General features: G+C 40.9%; 1 protein-coding gene across 2 annotated transcripts in view; it reads right to left on the reverse strand.

Moving 5' to 3' along the window:
- The window catches only part of LOC134531092 (pancreatic lipase-related protein 2-like), a 163,283-nt gene that overhangs the window by 68,646 nt on the left and 73,936 nt on the right, over positions 1-20,701 (reverse strand). For both annotated transcript variants that reach the window (XM_063366628.1, XM_063366629.1), the window contains exon 9: positions 726-839. In XM_063366628.1, the coding sequence (XP_063222698.1) occupies positions 726-839 (114 nt within the window). The remainder of the gene's footprint in view (positions 1-725; positions 840-20,701) is intronic.

The following is a 20,701-nucleotide window of genomic DNA, read 5'->3' on the forward strand; positions in this document are numbered from 1 at the left end:
GCGTAAATTATTGGGGGACGGAAGGAAATAAAACATTTAATAATTATTTTGGGGAAGGGGGGGGGGGGGCTGAGAATCCTTGCCCCCCTCCCCAGTTAAGCTGCCCGTAGCTGGCAGTACAGTCTGTGGACGAGTGTTTACATGCAATTAAAACTAGACGGATTGCAGACAAAATTTCCAAAGGACGTGGCCGGTATCAGTTAGTGCTTTACTTCGCTAGTCAATAAAATGTCTTAACTGATAGCTTCCACACAACTGTACTAGCACACTGGTATATCAAAGGACAAGGTGAAGCCACACTGGGGCAGTTGACTATAACTTATTTGCAAGTCTTGAACTCGCTTGGTGCCCACCTTTCCCCTACCACTTTTATAAACAAAATTATTATGATATATGTACTTACCTATACACATGTGCGTACATGTGTCACATTTTGATAATAAGTGCAATGTAGCCAGATTTATCATACATTTTACAAGGTGGTACAAGGTAGGAGTACGCCACAGTAACCAGAGATGAACACACAAACCTGAAGTAACTATGAAATGCTTGAAAACTATGCAAATTTGAGCATTGATTACATTTGTTCGGAAAGGAGAGAAAACCTGGAACTTAAACATTTAAAAACTTTTTTTTGACAACATGCTCCTCCCTCCATCCATGATACTGTTGGCATCCCAACCCTCTCCCCCCCCCCTCCTCCCCAGGGGCCGGCGGCAACTTGCCTTCCACCAGAGTTGTGGCGAGTTGCGCGATGGACGTGATGTTAGGCTTGATGAGGTCCTTCAGGCTGCAGCCGGGTTGGTTGTTGCCGCCATTCACGTAGAAGTCAACGTGACCTGCGGAGTGACAACAGACACCAACTCAATCAATACACAGGATGTCCATAGAAGAATGTCCCAGTTCCAATGGTATATTATAACAGTTTCATCTAGACTATTTACAACAAATCATACATCAAATTGAAGGTGAACTAACCTAGTTTTTCTAACTAATGTATAATGCGTGTACGTTTAGTTATACGGCAACATACAACCTAAAGTCCAATCATTCCTTCAATTTGGTTAACAATTCCGGAGTAATTGAAACCTCTGTAATTCTGTGCATCAACTCTAGAAAATCATTAGGTAGCGGCGGAACATAGATCCGATCTTTTATAAAGCCTCCCAAAAAAAATCGCATGGCGTTACGTCTGGTGAACGTGGAGGCCAGCGAAAAAGAGGTCTCGTCTCGACCATTACGACCTATCCAAAGGTCAGGGACTTAGACGTTCAAACACTCTCGTAGAAAAAGATTACAATTAATTGTCGAACCGGGGGGGGGGGGGGGAAGGGAGGGGGCTGAAAAAACAGTTTAACTCTTAGCAAATTGCAGATCACAAAACACTTTACGCTCAGGAGACACCATTTTGCGCTGCAAGCGAGATAAAAACAAAGAAGTACTCACACATGCCTTATCTAAAAAATTTTAAGTTACTCTTTAAATGTGACCTTGAACAAAAATTCTACTAAGTTTAAAGTTGATACTCTTACAATTTTTACCTGGAACATTTTGTATATTACTTCTACGTGCATAGGATACTTAATGCGCGTAATGATATGTACTTAGGTAATTTTTGTGGTTTTTGAGGTTTTTTTGAAATCAACTTTGAAACAAAATTTACCCTTTAGTAACTTAACATTTTACCTTAAAACTGCAGAGTTACATTCAGTCAAGTTAGCACAATATAAGAGTATTTATATGTAATATTGCTTGTTGAAAGTGTAATCACTCTTTAAGTTAATGAATTCTATAATCAATGGTTTTGTTGTTCGTACACTAATCAAAAAAGTAGAGTATAAATGGGGATCTGAAGACTGGCTTCTAGCTGAGGATTGAGGATGGGGTCAATGACTGATTGCTCTGACGTCACGGCGGCCATCTTGGATGACCTTTACCTTTTGACCACAATGACCATCTTGGGTCCGCCATTTGGATTCGGCCATTTTGTTTTCTAGAACTTTCTGCCATTTTTGATTCCGCCATTTTGTCTTCTAGAACACTCCGCCATTTTGATTCATGACATCACTGTTTTACAATTTTTTACGACCACAATCTGGAAAATTCGTATATTTTATGCTAGAAAATCGGGAATAATTTTAAAATTTATAAAAAACTAATTAATAATATTTTAATAAAAATTATTTAAAAACACTTTTGCACATATTGTTATTGTCACCATCTTGGATTCTATAAAGTTTGCACATTTCGTTACGCCCACCATCTTGGACATGTATGACATAACCATTGCGCATTTTGATACGGACACCATCTTTGATTCCAGATCGTTGCACTTCTCGTTACGGTCGCCATACTGAAAATTCGTAATTGTTATGCTAGATCATCGGAAATTTGTTAAAAATTTATAAAAAAATTAATTAATCAAATTTGAATAAAATATTACTTATCACATGTACTTAAGTCCTAGGTTCGAACCCGGGAAGGATAAAATAAATAATTGTGACCAATCCTTCATCCATGAAAGCCACAGGCAGACTGTACTCCAACCATATGTGCCAAGGTTTATATATATATATATTTATATTGATATATATGAGTATATATCGCCAGCTATTATGACGTCATGTCCGCCATCTCGTTTTTGTCTGCTGGAGGCCACCATCTTATTTTCGTCTGCAAGAGTGCACTGCCACCATATTGGTTTAATTTTTACCCGCTAGAGTGCAGTATTCATTTATTATTACTGTGGCACCACCATCATGAAATTTGGATGCCATATTGGAAATAGGTTCTTATTTAACTACAAATTCTGTGAAAATTCCAAAATTCAGCAAGGAACACTCCTTAATTTTCTGATTGATTCGATCAGTTTTTGTCCTCGGTTCGATCCCTGGGCGATTAAAAAAATTTAATTGTAAAAAAATAATAATTTTAATATAACATGGTTGTAAATCTTAAAATAGGCTTAAGTTCCTCATATACCAGCCTACTATAAGCCGTTATGACCACGATATTGGTAATTTGTATTTGTTGACCAAGAAATTCGGGAAAAAATTCCAAAATTCATTAATAATACCTATTAAAATAATGATTGATTCCAACGAGGTCCGTCCTTGGTTGATTCTCGGCCAGTGATAAGGATAACTAAAGCTTAAAATAAAGTTTTAATGAAACGATACACATTTATTTTCCATTATTAATAACAGTAATGCTATTTTAATTTTGTACAGCTCAATTAAAACAGAATAGAAATTAGCATTTTGCTATCGGAATTAAATGAAAAAAATCAATAAACTGTACTAGTCCATACACATAAAACATAAACACGACCTTTTTCATTAATTCTACAATTATTTAACACGGTATGGATATTACACAAATATTCAGCGTATCCTCTCTTCACATAGAGCTACTTTCGTGTGTGATCCGTGGAAAAAGCATCTGTCTGCCCTCTGGAGTCCAGCGCAGATTTGCTACATTTCAGGTCAGTACATGAAAAAAAAAACATATATGGCCCACCATCAAAAAAATTAAGTGTGTGCATGTATAGGCTACTTAGTCAGGTGGTACCCTTTCTATGTTTAAGGTTTCTGCAACCAGTTCTCTGTACGGCGTTCCAGTCCTTCTTCGAGCGTGCGTGCAGTACACTTTTCTTTGTCTGTTTTTTTCTTCTGGTAAGTTTTATTTAATTTTTCATTCGCGTGTTTTTCTGTCTGTTCGTCTGCATGTATGTTTATTTGTTTCTGTGTTCGTCTTTATGTATGTAAATGTTTATTTGTTTCTGTATGTATGTGTGTGTTTGTCTTTATGTATGTTTATTTGTCTCGCTGTGTGTGCGAATTTGCTGTTATTATTGCTATATTTTTTTTCGCTGGTGTTACAGACTTCATCATGAAGAGAACTGCGTCTGGTGTTCCCGTGGCCGAGCATTAGACTTCGGGATCCTGCCAGCCCGTGTCCAGAGCCCTCGAGCTCTCCACACCGGGGGCTTCTCAAGTATGTGCACCATCATCGGGGAATGGGTGTGCCTACTGTGGCAAATTGTTTTCCGTAAGCCGTAATACTAGACGGCACGAGAGAGTTCATGAAGCTAATCCTGGCCGCAACATTGGTCAGCATGCCATATCTGTGGCATAACGTTTTCGCGGAAAGATAATTTTACCCGCCACATTATAACTTGTGTTGGCACGCTGGACAAACAGGAGGTTCACGGTGCAAGTTTTGCGGGTAGGAATTCATGTTTGGGCATGATGCCAGACGACATTAGAAAATCCAGTGCCTGTTAAATCCTGGTCGCATTTCATTTACATGCATGAAATGCCAGGGCGAGTTTACTCGCAAAGATACACATATTACGCACAGCAAGACGTGCAATTGCCTGACTTATAAGAGACGGCGCGTGGACGAGAATTCTGGCCATCAGCAACCTGACTCCAGCACTCGTCTGCAATACGTGACGAGTGTGCCCGACCATGCGTAGTTTGGAGCCAATGAATTTCGGAGCCTAAGACAGTTGGCGCCAAAGACTTTTGGATTCGATGACTTTTGGAGCCAATGAATTTTGGAGCCAAAGAATGTTGGAGCCAAAGATTCTTGGAGCCAAAGACGGTTGGATCAAAAGACTGTTGTATCCAATGACATTTGGAGCCAAAGCTTTTTCGCCTAAGACTTGAAATTTGGAACCAATGACTTGGAGCCAATGACATTTGGAGCAAAATACTATTGGAGCCAAATACTTTCCCTGTGGCAAGATCGTATCCTTGTGCCATATATCCGCGACGGGATCGTATCCCTGCGATGATATTGTATCCTACTGAGTTCAATTTTTGTCCAAAGCTGGATTGTTTTCATTTTGTCAAATGTGCTTCTAAATATAGTTCGTCTTTGACGAGTTTAATTTCTTTATTGAATATACTTCCTTTTTTTAATGTGCGTCCAAGTCTTTACTCAGGACATAATTGGCCTCTTGGTTCGGAGACATCTGGAATATACGTCTGACATTGTACCTGACCTGGTCTCGTGGTGCGAAGACTCTTGGCCTATACGTATATCATTGTACATGAACTGGTTGGGATATATTTCATGCATCGAAAAAGAAACTTCCATGTTAGGCATCGCGACAGCATTTTTATTTCGTCCAGAGTTCTTTATCTTAGATGACTGATTAATAAACTTCGCGAAAGATAATGGGAAACAAAATATACAATTTATTTTAAGCAGAGTGCAGACAGATGCTTTTTCCACGGATCACACACGAAAGTAGCTTTACGTGAAGAGAGGATATGCTGAATACCTGTGTAACATCCATACCGTGTTAAATAAATGTAGAAGTAACGAAAATGGTCGTGTTTATGTTTTATGTGTATGGACTAGTACAGTTTATTGATATTTTAAATTAATTCCGATAGCAAAATGCTAATTTCTATTCTGTTTTAATTGAGCTGTACAAAATTAAAATAACATTACTGTTATTAATATTGGAAAATAAATGTGTGTCGTTTCATAAAAACTTTATTTTAAGCTTTAGTTATCCTTTTCACTGGCCGAGAATCAACCAAGGATGGATATCGTTCGAATCAATCATTATTTTAATAAGTGTTTTTGTTATGAATTTTGGAATTTTTTCCCGAATTTCTTGGTCAACAAATACAAATTACCAATATCGTGGTCATAACGGCTTATAGTAGTGTTACTTCCATAATAACAGAGTGAACCCAAGTTCTGTTATTATTTTGTCACACTTCATTCTCTCTTAATGACTTGTGTAACTGGTGGATCTTGTAGTTTCAAAAGGCAAAATAATGATTTCGTCTAGATATAAGTACCTCTATGTTTATTTAACTTTCGACTACTTTCACAATAAGATAATATTTGATATATTTATTGACAAATGTATTAAGATTTTGCAATTACATTAACATGTATATAAAATCAAATTATCTAAAAAATGGGCCAGCCCTAATTATAAAACTACCATTAATCATTAGTTACAATTAAAATAAAATCAGAACAATTAACAGAGTAGTATATAATAGGGGCTCCTGAAAGAGGCGTCAGGCGGTGGATTATGATTGTCGGTCCTCCATCTTGGATTGTGACGTCATGGCGGCCATCTTGGATGACCTTGACCTTTGACCTTTGACTTTGACCTTGACCCCGGCCGCCATTTTGGATCCGCCATTTTGGATCCGCCATTTTGGATGACGTCATTTTGTGTTCTCGAACATTCCAGCGATGTGTTTTCCGCCATTTTGAATTATGACGTCACCGTTGCAATTTCCGTTATGGTCGCCATATTTAACTTTTTTATTTATTATCAGATTTTAATGACTTTTTTTAAATTTATAAAAAAATTAATTTAATAAAATGTTAATAATTTTTTTATAATAAATATACATTTACGACACAGAGTTCGGAGTCCTCGGTTCGAACCCGACGAGTGCAAAACAATAAAAATGGCAACCGATCCAACCCTCACAGTGGCTGCTGGCATACTGGACCCCACCACTTTTTTTCAAAGCATATATAACATCATCTAGTATGACGTCATGACCGCCATCTTGTCTTCATATGCAGGAAGCCACAATCTTGTTATTGACTACTAGAGTGCGCTGACGCCATGTTAGTTTAATTCTTACCCGCTAGAGTGCAGTAATCATTTATTATTGCAGCGACATCCGCCATCTTGTCATATGGACACCATCTTGGAATTGTGTAATTATTTAGCAAGAAATTCGGGAAAAATTCAAAAATTCATTAAATAAATTGTCAATAAATATACTGATTGAATAGATCGACTAAAGTCCTTGGTTCGATCCCTGACCGATACAAAACAACTTTAAAATTTTTAAAAAATACTAAAAAAATGTTAGGTTTGAGAAAATAAAAACACCACAAGTTCTTTTAAAATACTTTTATTACATACTACAAGTACAAAAAAATACACAGACAAATTACTAAAGTCTTGTGGATTTCTCGATGTCTGCATCTGCCACCCACGAATTAAAGCGAGGTGGAAAGCCCCACCACTTGACGTAGGACAGTCCATTTCTTCGTTTTATAATCTTCTCCACCAAGTACATATCGGGATACAACGTAGGCTGAATCTCTTCGGCATAGAAGCCACCATGGATAGGTTTGCGGTCCAAATCTTCGAGGTAGTAGGTCCTAGGCTCTGATTCACGAACATGTGTCACACGGAAAAGTTCGGGACTCCAGTTCGCAGTGAAACCTTTCTCGAAGATACCTTTCTGCTTGGAGATTCGCACAATGTCACCGACGTTAGCTTTACGCTTTCGTGGATCTTTCTTCTTCGTGTTGGAAAACACTGTTTGAAGCAGGCGATTGTCCGTTACGTCCTTTGGCTTCATTTTCGTGGTAGAATGCACCGTGGAATTATACTCGCTTATTAGTTTCGGCAAGATGTCAAGCCACTTGTAATTTCCGTTAGCCGTGAACTGCCGCCACATCTTGGAACGCAAAGTTCTGTTAAACCTTTCGACACGGTGGCTTTGACGTTACTAAATGTAGAGTAGTGTTTAATGCCATACTTCTTCATCAAAGCCTTGAAGGTTGCATTGTAGAATTCTTTCCCGAGGTCCGTTTGCAGGTGCGACGGTACACGTCCATCACGCAAAATATTGTTCATGGCCTTGGCTACGTCAGTTGCAGTCTTTGATTTTACAGGTCTCGCCCAAGCGAACTTGCTATAAACATCGATGACTGTCAACATGTTCTTGAAACCTTTATTCAATCGGGAATACGGTATCATCTCAACAAGGTCCGCCTGGAATAAATCATCAATTCCACGAACTACGACTTTGCGACGAAGGTATTTCAGTCTAGCAGGAGCATGAAGTTCGCGAGCGATTCCGGTTCGACTCATTGTATGTAGCCGGCTTCCCTCAGTTCTTCAAGTATGGAGACTATTTCGTTGATGTGCGAATAGTTTCCTACACTAAGCGAAGCATGTAGAATTCTAAGACGATCAACTACTTCATTGGGGTCGTCCCAATATACAAAGTCAAATACCTGATCACTTTCTAGCTTGTTTAAACCTTCACCATGTATCGTTAGTTCACTGAAGAGATTAGCGAGAATGTCGATTTTTTCATGATCTTCGTCTTTATATACACCACTATCTGGATCGTTCTCACGAAAATGTGCATTGGTTAGCTCTAGCAGTTTTTTGTACTCTTGTAGGGGAAGTCCGGGCAAAGAGAATAGGCCGGGTAAAACGAATAAAGGCAGTATTAACTGAATGACAACAGATGGCTCTAGCCTACTCGCCCAGGAGGTGGAGCTACCTATCGGCCCTCGAAGGAACTCGGTACGAGATGGACATCGACAGGAACGGCGCATACAGATAATTACAAAAGATTTTGCCAGATTTGTTAAGATTTTATAAAGGTGAGTTTTTTAAAACTACTCAAGAAGTTTTAACGACAGAATAATTATTACTGTATCATATGATACCCATACAATGGCCTACATGTATAGCATATAACGTAAATAGTAATGTGTCAGTAAATTTTATTTACTCTCATTGTTCTGTAATGGCTGCAAAGCGGGCAAAGTGAATAGGGCAAAGTGAATAGCTATTCACTTTGCCCGGATTAATATTATTAGCTATTCACTTTGCCCTGACAACAATTTTGTTATACAAACATGATTCATAGTGATATTTAAAGTGTCCCGAGTGTGCATGTCGTATCATTCAGCAGAATAACACCGAAAATTACAGTGGAAAATAAACTGCTGTTCGTGGAATGTTGACAATGTTAGAATTAATTTTATTTTTGTAAATTATATATTATTCTCTGTATGTAAAAAACGGTTAAATTTCTTTAACATGTAAATATTGAACTGTATAAAAACCGAGTTATAAAATATAAGTATTATAATTACGAAGCAGGAACTTTTTACTCTATACAAAACTTATTTTATACTAAGATTTTAAACACTCATCTTCCAGTGCTTTTAATCCTACCACATATTTGTTGTTCTTAAACTTTTAGTTTACTGGCATAATTTTATAACTGCAAGCATACAGTTGTGGTAGGAACTCGCACTTAATGAATAAATTAAAAAAAATTCTAAGTTTAGGCCTATGTGTTTTTATAATAAGTTAATAATTTTTTATACTTTCCGTAATGCTCATAAATATTACACCATACAATCAGTATACGACATTTTATATCAAAATTAACTCTGTCCACAGATGGTGTATAAATACAAGGAACAACCAACCAAGGAAACTGGTCGGAGGAAACCATGAAACGAGCGATGGAAGAATGTGAAGTTAATTCAATAAATTCTGTTGCTACAAAATATGGAATACCCTTTGCAACTCTTTATAGATATTGTAAGTCAGGTTCAAGCAAAAAGCGGCTTGGTAGGTTCAGAACTGTATTCACAAATGAACAATAAATTGAACTTTTAGAATATATACAAGAAAAGGACAGCATCTTTTACGGTTTGACAAGACGTGAATTCATGGGACTAGCATATGACTTCGCCCAGAAGAACAACATAGCTCATCCATCAAACTGGGATAAGAATCGTAGTGCTGGTAATGAGTGGCTTATGGGATTTCAGCAAAGGCATCCTGAAATTTCGCTCAGACAGCCGGAACCGACAACAATCGCTTGAGCAAGGGGCTTTAATCGGCCGCAAGTTGATAGGTTTTACAAGATTTTATGGGACCAGATGGAGAAATATAATGTGAGTGCAAGCACATTGTTCAACATGGACGAAACAGGCATTCAGACGACAACAAATAAACCCCCTAAAATTCTCTCAGTTTGTGGAAAGAAACAGGTAGGAATAATCTCAAGTGCAGAAAGAGGAACACTTACTACGGTGATTTGTTGTTGTAATGCTGCTGGAGGTTTCATTCCACCCTTCTTAATTTTTGCTAGAAAGCGCATGCTAGAGAGACTGCTGGATGATGCGCCACCAGGAACACAAGCAACGTGCACAGACAATGGATGGAGTAATGGTGAAGCATTCTTGCAGTGGCTGCAATTCTTTGTTGAACATGTCCGCCCTAAACCAGAAAAAAAAATTCTGCTTTTGCTTGACAACCACGAATCACACAAATTTTACCCTGCCCTTCAGTTTGCCACTGAAAATAATGTGGTTTTTGTGTCTTTTCTTTTGCTCCACACACCACTCACAAAATGCAGCCTCTTGACCGAGCTGTTTACGGGCCTTTGAAGAAATACTTTGAACAAGAAGTAAATTCGTTTCAGAAGAACCATGCTGGTAGAGTTATCAACCAATACGATATTTCTAAATTGCTTTGCCCAGCATACTTGAAAGCTGCCTCAACACAGAATGCTGTAAGCGGATTCAAGTCTGCTGGCTTGTGGCCCTACAACCCAAATATCTTTGGTGATGAAGATTATGCTCCTGCTTTAGTGCCAGACAGAAATGCAAATGAAAATGGTAGTGGAGAATCAGTAGTGCATAGCAATTATTGTTCCAGCATTGTCCCTGGCACTTCAAATGTTTTAGAAGGTGAAGCAGGACCATCAGGTGCTTCCAGGACTAGTCCAAGAGACATTAGACCCCTGCCAATTGCATCTCGCAAGCAAAACACAAGAAAAAGAAAATCCCAGCAAGCTGAAGTACTGACTAGCACTCCAGTTAAGGTCTACCAAAAGTTGAAACTGAAACAAAATGCTAAAAAATGCACTACTCTTCACGTTTCAGCAAAGAAAAAATTGTTGATACTGAAGAAGAGTGAAAAACACGTCGAAAGCACAGCATCAGAATACAGTTGTCAAATATGTGAAGCACCATATGAGGATCCCCCAACAGAAGACTGGATTCAGTGTGCTCTGTGCAAACTCTGGAGTCATGAGTCCTGCACTTCATATTGTGGAACTGGACAATATTTGTGTCGTGAGTGTGAGTGAGGTGACAGAATTTAAATATAACGCTGCAACATCCCAAGCATGATGTTTTAAAGTGTAACAGAATTTCAGAATATGCTTTAGTTGGGACTTTTATATTGCAATATAAATAATAGGGCCTACATTAACATTAAGAAAGTTAATTTGCAGCCTATATTGTTTATGAAAAAAAAAATGAAATATGACAAATTAAAGCTTATTATTTACAAGAGAAATAACTTGCTACTTAAGCTGTCAAGTCGTAGCTAAATTGTACTTGCTTAATATTGTTTTTGATATCATTGTTATTCACTTTGCCCTTTACTCTTATTCGCTTTGGACCTATACAAGGGCAAAGCGAATAATGTGTATGATACTTTAAAATAAATAATTTAAACAATGTATAATTTAAAATAAAATTTAATTTTGGCAAAACTTAATAGTACATAAAACAACGAATCAACACAACAATTTTCAGTCACCTGAGTTATTTAGTGACATGCAGATATTAGTTTAAAATTAAGTTATTTGCTTTGCCCGGACTTCCCCTAAGTCTTTGTGAGAATATCCTTTAGGCTCCCTGCGAAACAGCAATTCGTACAGACCCGGAGTCCCGCGCGTTTTGAACTCTGCTATGCGCACGATATTTCCTGGTAGAAAGTCTATTTCTTTAGCACCGAGGAACCATTTATTATGTTTTCTGTACACTCCGTAGGTCGTGTCATTATTCCGGCTCGTAAACGATATCAGGTATGGTCGGACCATTGCATTAACTTGATGTCCCTTTTTCAGTATTTTCTTCTTGTGCATGGACTCTGTACTTGTTAAGTCCTCTTCTTCTCGATCTGGTTCATACTTTCTCTTCTATACAGTCGGCATTTTATCTTCAACTTCTGTCTTCACAATGATGGATGGTTCTTCCTTTTTTGTAAGTTCGTCGAGGCGACTAGTGATTGGTTTAAATATCTCCTCATTTGCCATCTCACGTGCAAGTCTGGTTCGTCTAGCAAGTAAATATTTTTCACGGACTGTATAGCTCGATGAAGGCCACTGGCCTGGTCCAACATTGTACTGGCTGAAAACGTATTGCAAGACCTCCTTTTATACTTTTTTATTCGTACGCAGAAACTTCTTTCTTGTGTTTGGCCAAATCTGAATTTGTTGACAAGTGAGATAGCGATGCTTTCAGACTACTTTGAAAAGTCCTCAGATCGTCACGTCTTTGTGCATTCGATACTTCGATCATGTCGCGAATTCGAGAATCCGAGGCTTCCACACGCTGGTCGATGGCAACGAGATACTCTAGTAATTCCTTTTTCACACTGTCTACTTTTTGAGCCAGTAGCGAAATGAATTTGCGGATATCGCCGTCATAAGACTTGAGAGCAGTACGTAAGTCTCGACTGCTACGACCGAATTTCGAAATGCTATGACTCATGTTTTGCGATAAACTGATCGAAACCTCGTCTGTACCTGCCCTTATATAGAGGCCAGTCTTTGACTATAACTATGAATCCGTGTTCTTCTTTCCAACACAAGGAGCACATGTCTTTGAATTCCTGGAATGTCATGTCGGTGTTTACGTGATCGTCATAAGCGTGGCGTAAATTAAGTTCGTCCATGCGAAACAAAACTATGACATTCGCATTATCACGCAGCAAATGTTTGGGTATTCTACCGTACGTCTGACACAGGTAAACACAGTCTACCTTGGCGTGTCTACCCATGGAAAAGTACTCTTGTATTATGCCTTGTTTCTCGCACATTACATCGTCGAAAACAAACACGGAATTGGCTTTTGTTTCGCTTGGAGGTACAACATCGGTATTATCGCTAAACGGAAAATACTCCAGACCATCCACCGAGCGTAGAACAGCAGCCAAGCGTTGGTACTTTGGCTGTTGCAACGACTTGAAATACAAGTAAACGTTCTCGAACCGAAGACCGTTTGGTTCATCCAGTAAACTCAGCAGAACGCACGTTTTGCCGCAGTTGGACGGACCCCGCCATTATGCAACGTACAGCAGAAGGCAACAGTAAGCCATGTCGTGATTCACGCGCACTAAATACATCGTCTTGCGTAATGCGCACGGGCAAACACACGTCTTGCTTGACGACCTGCATTGTACTAAAGTAATTGTATAAAATCAAACACATTTATACTTTCTGGTCAGTTTTGCGTAATGACTCGAAGAGGTAAGAACAAAAAACACATCGGTGCAAGACCCGTGAACTCGCTGATAAAAAATCTGCCATTCCAGCTACACATTTCCGGCTACAGATTCTGCGGCCCCGGCACTAAACTAGCGAAAAGGTTAGCTCGCGGTGATGTGGGCATTAATTCTCTCGACGAAAAGTGCAAGCAGCACGATATCGCATATTCATTAAGCAAGGATCTGGAATCCAGACACCGGGCCGACGAGATATTGGCACAGGAAGCCGAAGATATAAGTAAATCGTCGAACGCGGGACTAGGAGAGAAAATCGCAGCGTGGGGCGTTTCTAAAATCATGAAGGCAAAGACGAAATTAGGACTGGGTGCTCGTCGAGCCAGCTCCATAAAATCAAAGACTAACTCACGCAAGACCAAACGCAAGACTGGTGCAGACGTGCAAAAAGCCAAGCAAAAATTACAGACTCTCGACAAGAAGATTATAGGAGGATTTCTTCCTTTGCTTTTGCCTGCATTGGGTGCTCTCGGCGGCCTCATCGGTGCAACGAGCGGTATAGTGCGGGCAGTCAACACTTCGAATAATGAGCGCAAGCAGTTAAAAGAAGCACAGCGACACAATGCCAGCATGGAAGCCATTGCCATGGGTAAAAAATAAAAAAGCCCAGGACTCTACTTGCAACCTCACAAATCAGGTCGAGGCATGAGAAAGAAACGAATGAAAAAATCCTAAGTTCTTTGCCGAAACGTCCGCTCACCAATATAGATTTGTTCAGGTATGCTCGAAAACTGAAAATACCAAATTTCCGCGGCGCACGAACATGCCATCATTAATTTAGACACGTCGGCGGGTCGAGGCACGCACTGGGTGGCTTATGTAAAGACGGGAAAAATGGCCGAGTACTACGATAGTTTTGGAAATTTACGGCCTCCACCAGAACTGCGACAGTACCTGGGCCGTAGTGGAATTTTGGAATTTTTCCCGAATTTCTAGCTAAATAATTACACAATTCCAAGATGGCGTCCATATGACAAGATGGCGGGTGTCGCTGCAATAATAAATTATTACTGCACTCTAGCGGGTAAGAATTAAACTAACATGGCATCAGAGCACTCTAGTAGTCGATAACAAGATTGTGGCTTCCTGCATATGAAGACAAGATGGCGGTCATGACGTCACACTAGATGATGTTATATATGCTTTGAAAAAAAGTGGTGGGGTCCAGTATGCCAGCAGCCACTGTGAGGGTTGGATTGGTTGCCATTTTTATTTTTTTGCACTCGTCGGGTTCGAACCTAGGACTCCGAACTCTGTGTCGTAAATGTATATTTATTATAAAAAATTTATTATAATTTTACTAAATTAATTTTTTTATAAATTAAAAAAAAGTCATTAAAATCGGATAATAAATAAAAAAGTTAAAGATGGCGACCGTAACAGAAATTGCAATGGGACGTCATAATTCAAAATGGCGGAAAACACATCGCTGGAATGTTCGAGAACACAAAATGACGTCATCCAAAATGGTGGATCCAAGATGGCGGATCCAAAATGGCCGCCGGGGTCAATGTCAAAGGTCAAGGGCAAGGTCATCCAAGATGGCCGCCGTGACGTCACAATCCAAGATGGCGGACACCGATACCGAAACCACATCCTGAATCCTGTTTCAGGACCGTCATTTACATACTACTTAACAGGTTAATTATTTACAATCCCAAAACACTTAGAGCAATTAAAGTCCCGAAAGAAAAATTTATGGTGTTCCGATCTTTTCAACGTCGTGATTTAATTTTATTCTGAAGATATAAAAAAAACTGAAGGACTAGAGGTTTGACGATTGCTGGCCGAAGTTGGCCTGCTAACGAGCCGTCATGGCGCCTTAGTCGTCCTGATTGCTGGAGGAAGGACTCAAGGGCGGTGTTCTTAGGTCCGCATCCGACCCTTGGAACCTCATCCGGCCCTTGGACCCTGTCTGTGAACAGATCCGAAACAAACATTTTCAGAACTGGTTCACAGACATTCGGCAAAATAGGCAGAAAATGCCTTCTAACCACGATGATGGTCGGGGAATAAAGGTTGTCAAAAACTCACCATACAGGGAGATGGCTTCCAGCGTCAGCGAGGGTGGGGAGCTCACGAACCCGCGGTTGTCACGGACGTTTCCATGATTCAAAAGAATAGAAAATATAATAAAGTATGATTAACGAAGCATGACTACTTCTACGAGGTACACAGACTGGCTAGTTACTAATTACTAAAGTTGTAGGGTCACATCCTTTGCCGAGCTGATTACATCTTAAACAACGACCGGAGTGAAGTCTTGATGCCGACAATGCGGCGTGGTCAGTCTGGAGTCGCGGCGCGAAGTAAGTTTGGGATGGCAGCGACTCGTAATTAAAAGACGACGACAATCAAAAGAAAGGCAGGATTTTTTTTTTGTTTTTTCCTAACCTAACTAAAACTAAGTGTATTTTGGAGGGGTCCGGGTTAGGGAGGGACCTAGGTGCGTCTCAGGCCGAAGCCTATACGCCTAGTCATGCTGGGATTAGCCATGCAAGGAGAGGGTCGCATGCATCATGTGCTAGGAGGGGATTGGCCAGCCATGGCAGCGATTGGCGCCATGACTAACTCCCCTCACTCTTAAATCTAGACTATAACTAGAGATAGGTTGGGCCCAGGTAAAACCTGCATAGACACAGGGAAAACCCTGGGCACATTCATGCGGGATGCAAATTGGCATGCATTACGTGTAGGAGTTTACAGGAGACAGAGGATGGTCTGGATGAAGTGTTGGACAGAGTAGAAAAGAGTCTACCATGCGGGGGTTGGGAACTTGGACTCGTAGTCCGCTTTGCTTTTTATCCAGGACTGTATTTAGTGACCAGGGACGCAAGCGTCCCTGGTGGTGAGTGGTTGCACTGACCACTCACTCCGCCGCCAGTCAGCACCTAAAAAACTAAGAAACTAAAACAGAAAAAAGATAAATGACTTACAAACTAGGCATTTCGTTACGAAATATGCAAACACCCAACTCAGGGATGGACGTGCAGTGCTTAAGATAAAACTAAAATAAGAACTAAACAATTTTTTTTTAATTTTTTTTTCTTTTTTAGATTTTTTATTATTATTTTAGAAATATATATTTTTGATGACTATTACTTAGTATCTAGGACTTATTACTAATTTACAAATCTCTAATATCTACTACTATACTACTAGTTAAATATAGAGGAACTGTCGGTGTATAAAGTTACAGGTGAATTAAGTCAAGACCTATTCGCATTCTGGCATTGTTGCAAGCTTGTAATTCAAAATCCCATGTCTTTCAGAAACACAACCGGCACTGGAGGTGAAGCCTGCCAGGCGGGCCATGCCCATCGTGCATAGGGAGTCAGCCCTAACAGCACAGGCAGTGAACTCCCGGGAGCCGAACCTACACCTGCGTGCTTCGGACCATTTTGAATAAGCAAATTATTCGTTAATGTCTATAATTTAAGTTCAACTCGCGGGAGACTGATTGGCCGATCGCTCAGCCAGCCACAGCACACTACGGAGGTCTGTGAGCCAAGATTGAATTTGGCATTTTATATTTTCCATGCAACTCTGGATCTTGTTCGCCCAGTGATGAAATATATGGGTTTCTGCTTATGGCACATTTATCATAGAATTTTTGCGCAGTTCGGAAATAATAATGTTTTAAAAGTTCGAGTTTGAGCTCTCTGTGTATAGCCCTTACGGGGCAATACACAGGCGCATCTGTCGCAATACGAATACTCTTATTCTGAATTCTCTGTAGCTTGATTAAGTGAGATTCCGCTGCTGTTGCCCACACCGGCGCTGCATACGTGATTATTGGTTTTATTAGTGCGTTATAAATTATTATTCCGTTTTTAACAGAGCTACCTAAACGTCTGCTCATGACGGGGTAGAGGGTCATGAGCCTAGTGAATGCTGTTTTTCTTTTCGCCTCTATGTGATCGCGCCATAGTAGTTTCCTATCCATGTGTACGCCTAAATATTCAACCACATTTTTGTGAGGAATTTGCTCATTGAAAAGTGTTAGTCGTGGTCTATCTTCAAGTGGCGGGAGATGTTTACGCGTAAAAACTATAGCTTCTGATTTAGTAGGGTTTACCTTAATTCGCCATTTTGTGCACCACTGTTCTATTGAATTTAACGCGGTTTGTAATCTGTCTGCTGCGAGTTCTAGAATACTAGATCTGCTAAACAATACCGTATCGTCCGCGTAGCAGCCAAACTGAACTGATCGGTGTGCGGGCTTAGGCATATCGTGGATATAAATATTGAATAAAACCGGCCCCAAGATGCTGCCTTGTGGGACTCCTGCTTTAATTATTTTTAAATCGGACTGTGCTCCTTCTGTCGTGACTCTAAACGATCTATTTTCTAAATACGAGGCCAGTAATTTAATATAACAATCGGGGAAGCCAGTTTTATATAATTTATAAATTAAGCCTTCATGAAGTACTCTATCAAAGGCTTTTTCTATGTCCAAAAACGCTGCGAGATTATAGCTATTCTGATTGAACGCAGTTATTATTTGTTCTGTCATACGGACCAGTTGATGCGTTGTTGAATGCGCGCTGCGAAAACCAAATTGTTCGTCCGGCAGTACGTCATTTTCTTTAATGTGAGTATTTAGTCGCTGTAGAATTATGCATTCAGCTACTTTTGACAATGTACTCAGCAGACTAATGGGCCTATAATTTTGGGGCAGTGTCTTATCTTTTCCGGATTTATGAAAAACTATCACATTCGCTTCTTTCCACTGCGATGGAAAATACTGTAGTTTAAGTATTCCATTTATTAATTGAGCTAGGTATTCCAAAATTTCATCGGGCAGTTTCTTAAGGACTACTGCCTGAATGCCATCGTTTCCCGGTGCCTTACGTGGTTTCATACGCCTGATAGCCTGTTTAACTTCCTGAGATTGAGTTAAGTAAGGTTTTGAGGTTAAAGGCTGATTAAGTTTAATTGTAAGGTCTCTGTATATTCTGGCATTAAATTGCGGGTCACAGGGTTCGATATTAGGTTGAAAGGCTAATTCAAGGGTATTCGCGAAGGCTTGTGCTTTGTCTGTCGGTGTAAAAGCGAACCCAGTGCGTGTTTGTAGTGGAGGTATTTTATCTATCTTATGAAGGAATCGCTTTGTCATACTCCAGGTGCTACCATCTTGCACCTGTAGCTGAGAGACTTTCGTCTCCCATTGGCTGCTCCTCCATAGAGTTATTTCATCGGAAATTATTTTCTGTAATTCATTAATTCTCGCTTTAATGTCGCGCTGCCTACGTCGAGTATATTCGCGCCTTAATCTATTTTTCTGAGAAATTAAATCCCTAATATACACCGGCAGTTCATCTTGCTTAAATCTAACCACCTTTTCTGGGATGCACGAGTTAATTGCAGTTTGAATTTTAACTGTAAGTTCAGTGACTGCTGATTCGATGTTATCTTTTGTTTTGAAGTTGGCAGCATCGGCTGCAGGCAAATTATCGACTAAATACGTCTGAAAGCCTCTCCAGTCAGCTTTCTTGTAGTCTTTAATTTTTCTCGGAGGACTGATGTCAGTGTCCACGTCATCGAATAGTAGATGTACTGGAAAGTGGTCAGACGACATTTCGTGAAAGACTCTGAGTTCGAATCCCGTTTGAACTCTCTTATTTAATGCAATATCTAAAATATCGGGGTTGTGCCTTAGTACTCCGCTATCGTGAGTGGGCTCTGAGGGAGCATGTACTTGATAATTTTTGTTAGACTCGTGTCTTTGCAGCAGTAGGCCATTGGCTGTATTGCTCCGACAGTTCCAGTCTTTATGTTTGGCATTAATATCGCCGACTGCTAGGAATGTGGGAGCTGAGCCATATAAGATGTCCAGCTCGTTTTCAGTTAGTGACCTGCCCGGTGGTGCATACATCGAAATAAGCACAATTTGTTGTTTATTGACTTTAAAAGTAATTGCCACAGCTTCTAATTTATTAAATTCAGGTAAATGAAATTCACTATGTTGTATACTTCTGTGGATTAGTAGGGCAACCCCTCCACTTCTGGTATCGCGGTCGCGCCTATAAATAGTGTAATTTAAGATAGTTAGACGATCTGTTGGAATTAAGTGTGTTTCGTTTATCGCCGCGATTCTAATATTATGTTTAATTAAATGATCGGTAAATTCGATTATTTTATTTCTAATTCCTCGCGCATTCCAGTAAAGGATGGTACTTAATCTACTGTCTACGGGGGTAGTATTAATGGCAGAACCTAAATTAAGGGTGTGCAGCATTAAAGCTGGCCGCTAATGCTGTCACGAAGCCCGTGGTGGCTTTTATTTTGTCCTCTATTGACTTGGACGGATTACACCAAATAGCCATTAAAATGCCCATTGGTTCCAGGACGTGTGCCAGGTTAGGGTCCTGTGTAATGGCATCCGATTGGCCTACGAGCTTCAGAAAGTCGCTCGCGTCCATCGCTGGCTTCTCCGCGGGATTTAGCTGCGTTGAAGCAGTTGGCATTACTGTTGGTGAGTCAGTCTGCAACGGGCTGGCTTGTTGTTGCCCAGGCGCGACTTTCTTGGAATCACTGGGGGGAGTGGTGGAGTTGGGTGGCGCCGTAGTACCTGGCTGATCCATCACTTGACCTTGCGCCCGGCCTTTACCGTTTTTGTGCCCCGAATGGTGTTTCTTCGGGGGCCTCTGGGGCAGGGGCTGGCCTCTAGGTCTGGGTGGGTTTGCCAAGACAGGATACTCCAGTTCATGCCTATCGCTCAGCACTGAGTATTGGTTAGGGCTCTGCCATTGCGGGGGGGTGGGGTAGCTCGGGGCTCGCCACGGCTGCCTTGGGGGCTGGGGGCAGTAGCCTGAGGGGCCGGCTTGTTGTGGGGGCGGGCGGACTTGAGCCGCGGCTGTTGCTCGCTTGTTTTCGCGCAATGCGCGTTTGGACTGCAGCTCTCTGTCTTTCCGCTCCTGTTGCGGGAGGTGACGCCAGTTCTCCCTCTTGTAGGCCATGCAGCCTCTGTAATTGGCGCAATGCGGGCCTTCACATCGCGCGCACTTTGCCTTCGTCCTGTCACCTCCCTGGGGGCAAACCTCGGTTTTGTGCCCTTGGCTGCACCATCGGCACACAGGGGAGGCTCTGCAGCCTTTTGCGGGGTGGCCAAACCTCTGACAGTTGCCACATTGGAGGGGGCCTTTGGGGTGTCGATAGTCCTCAACACGAATGCTGAGGCCTCCGAATGACTTCAGGTCGTAAATCCTTTCTGGATTTACGGCCTTCGGGAGCTCTACGACTAACTTATTTATAGGCTGCCTTGTCTGCCTGTTGTACAGAAACCAGAAGTTCTGCACTGGAAGACCCATTGCGGCGAACTCGGCCTGAATGAATTGTTTGTCGGTGCTGCTATGCACTCGACAAAACACAAACTTGTTCGGGATCTCGTCCCGTTGCAGCAGCACAGAGTGTTGCACTCCGGCCTGCTCCAGTGCACGCACTGCCCTGTGGTACTCCTCCACAGTGGCAGTGTGAATCATGAGCTGGTCATGGCCGCGACTGACGCACGACCAGCGCTCCTGCAGTGCTGCATCCAGCACTGTTTTAATGGCCGGGTAGCTGTGGCCAGAA

The sequence above is a fragment of the Bacillus rossius genome, chromosome 3, assembly GCF_032445375.1.
Source record: "Bacillus rossius redtenbacheri isolate Brsri chromosome 3, Brsri_v3, whole genome shotgun sequence".
NCBI classification, from domain to species: Eukaryota; Metazoa; Arthropoda; class Insecta; order Phasmatodea; family Bacillidae; genus Bacillus; species Bacillus rossius.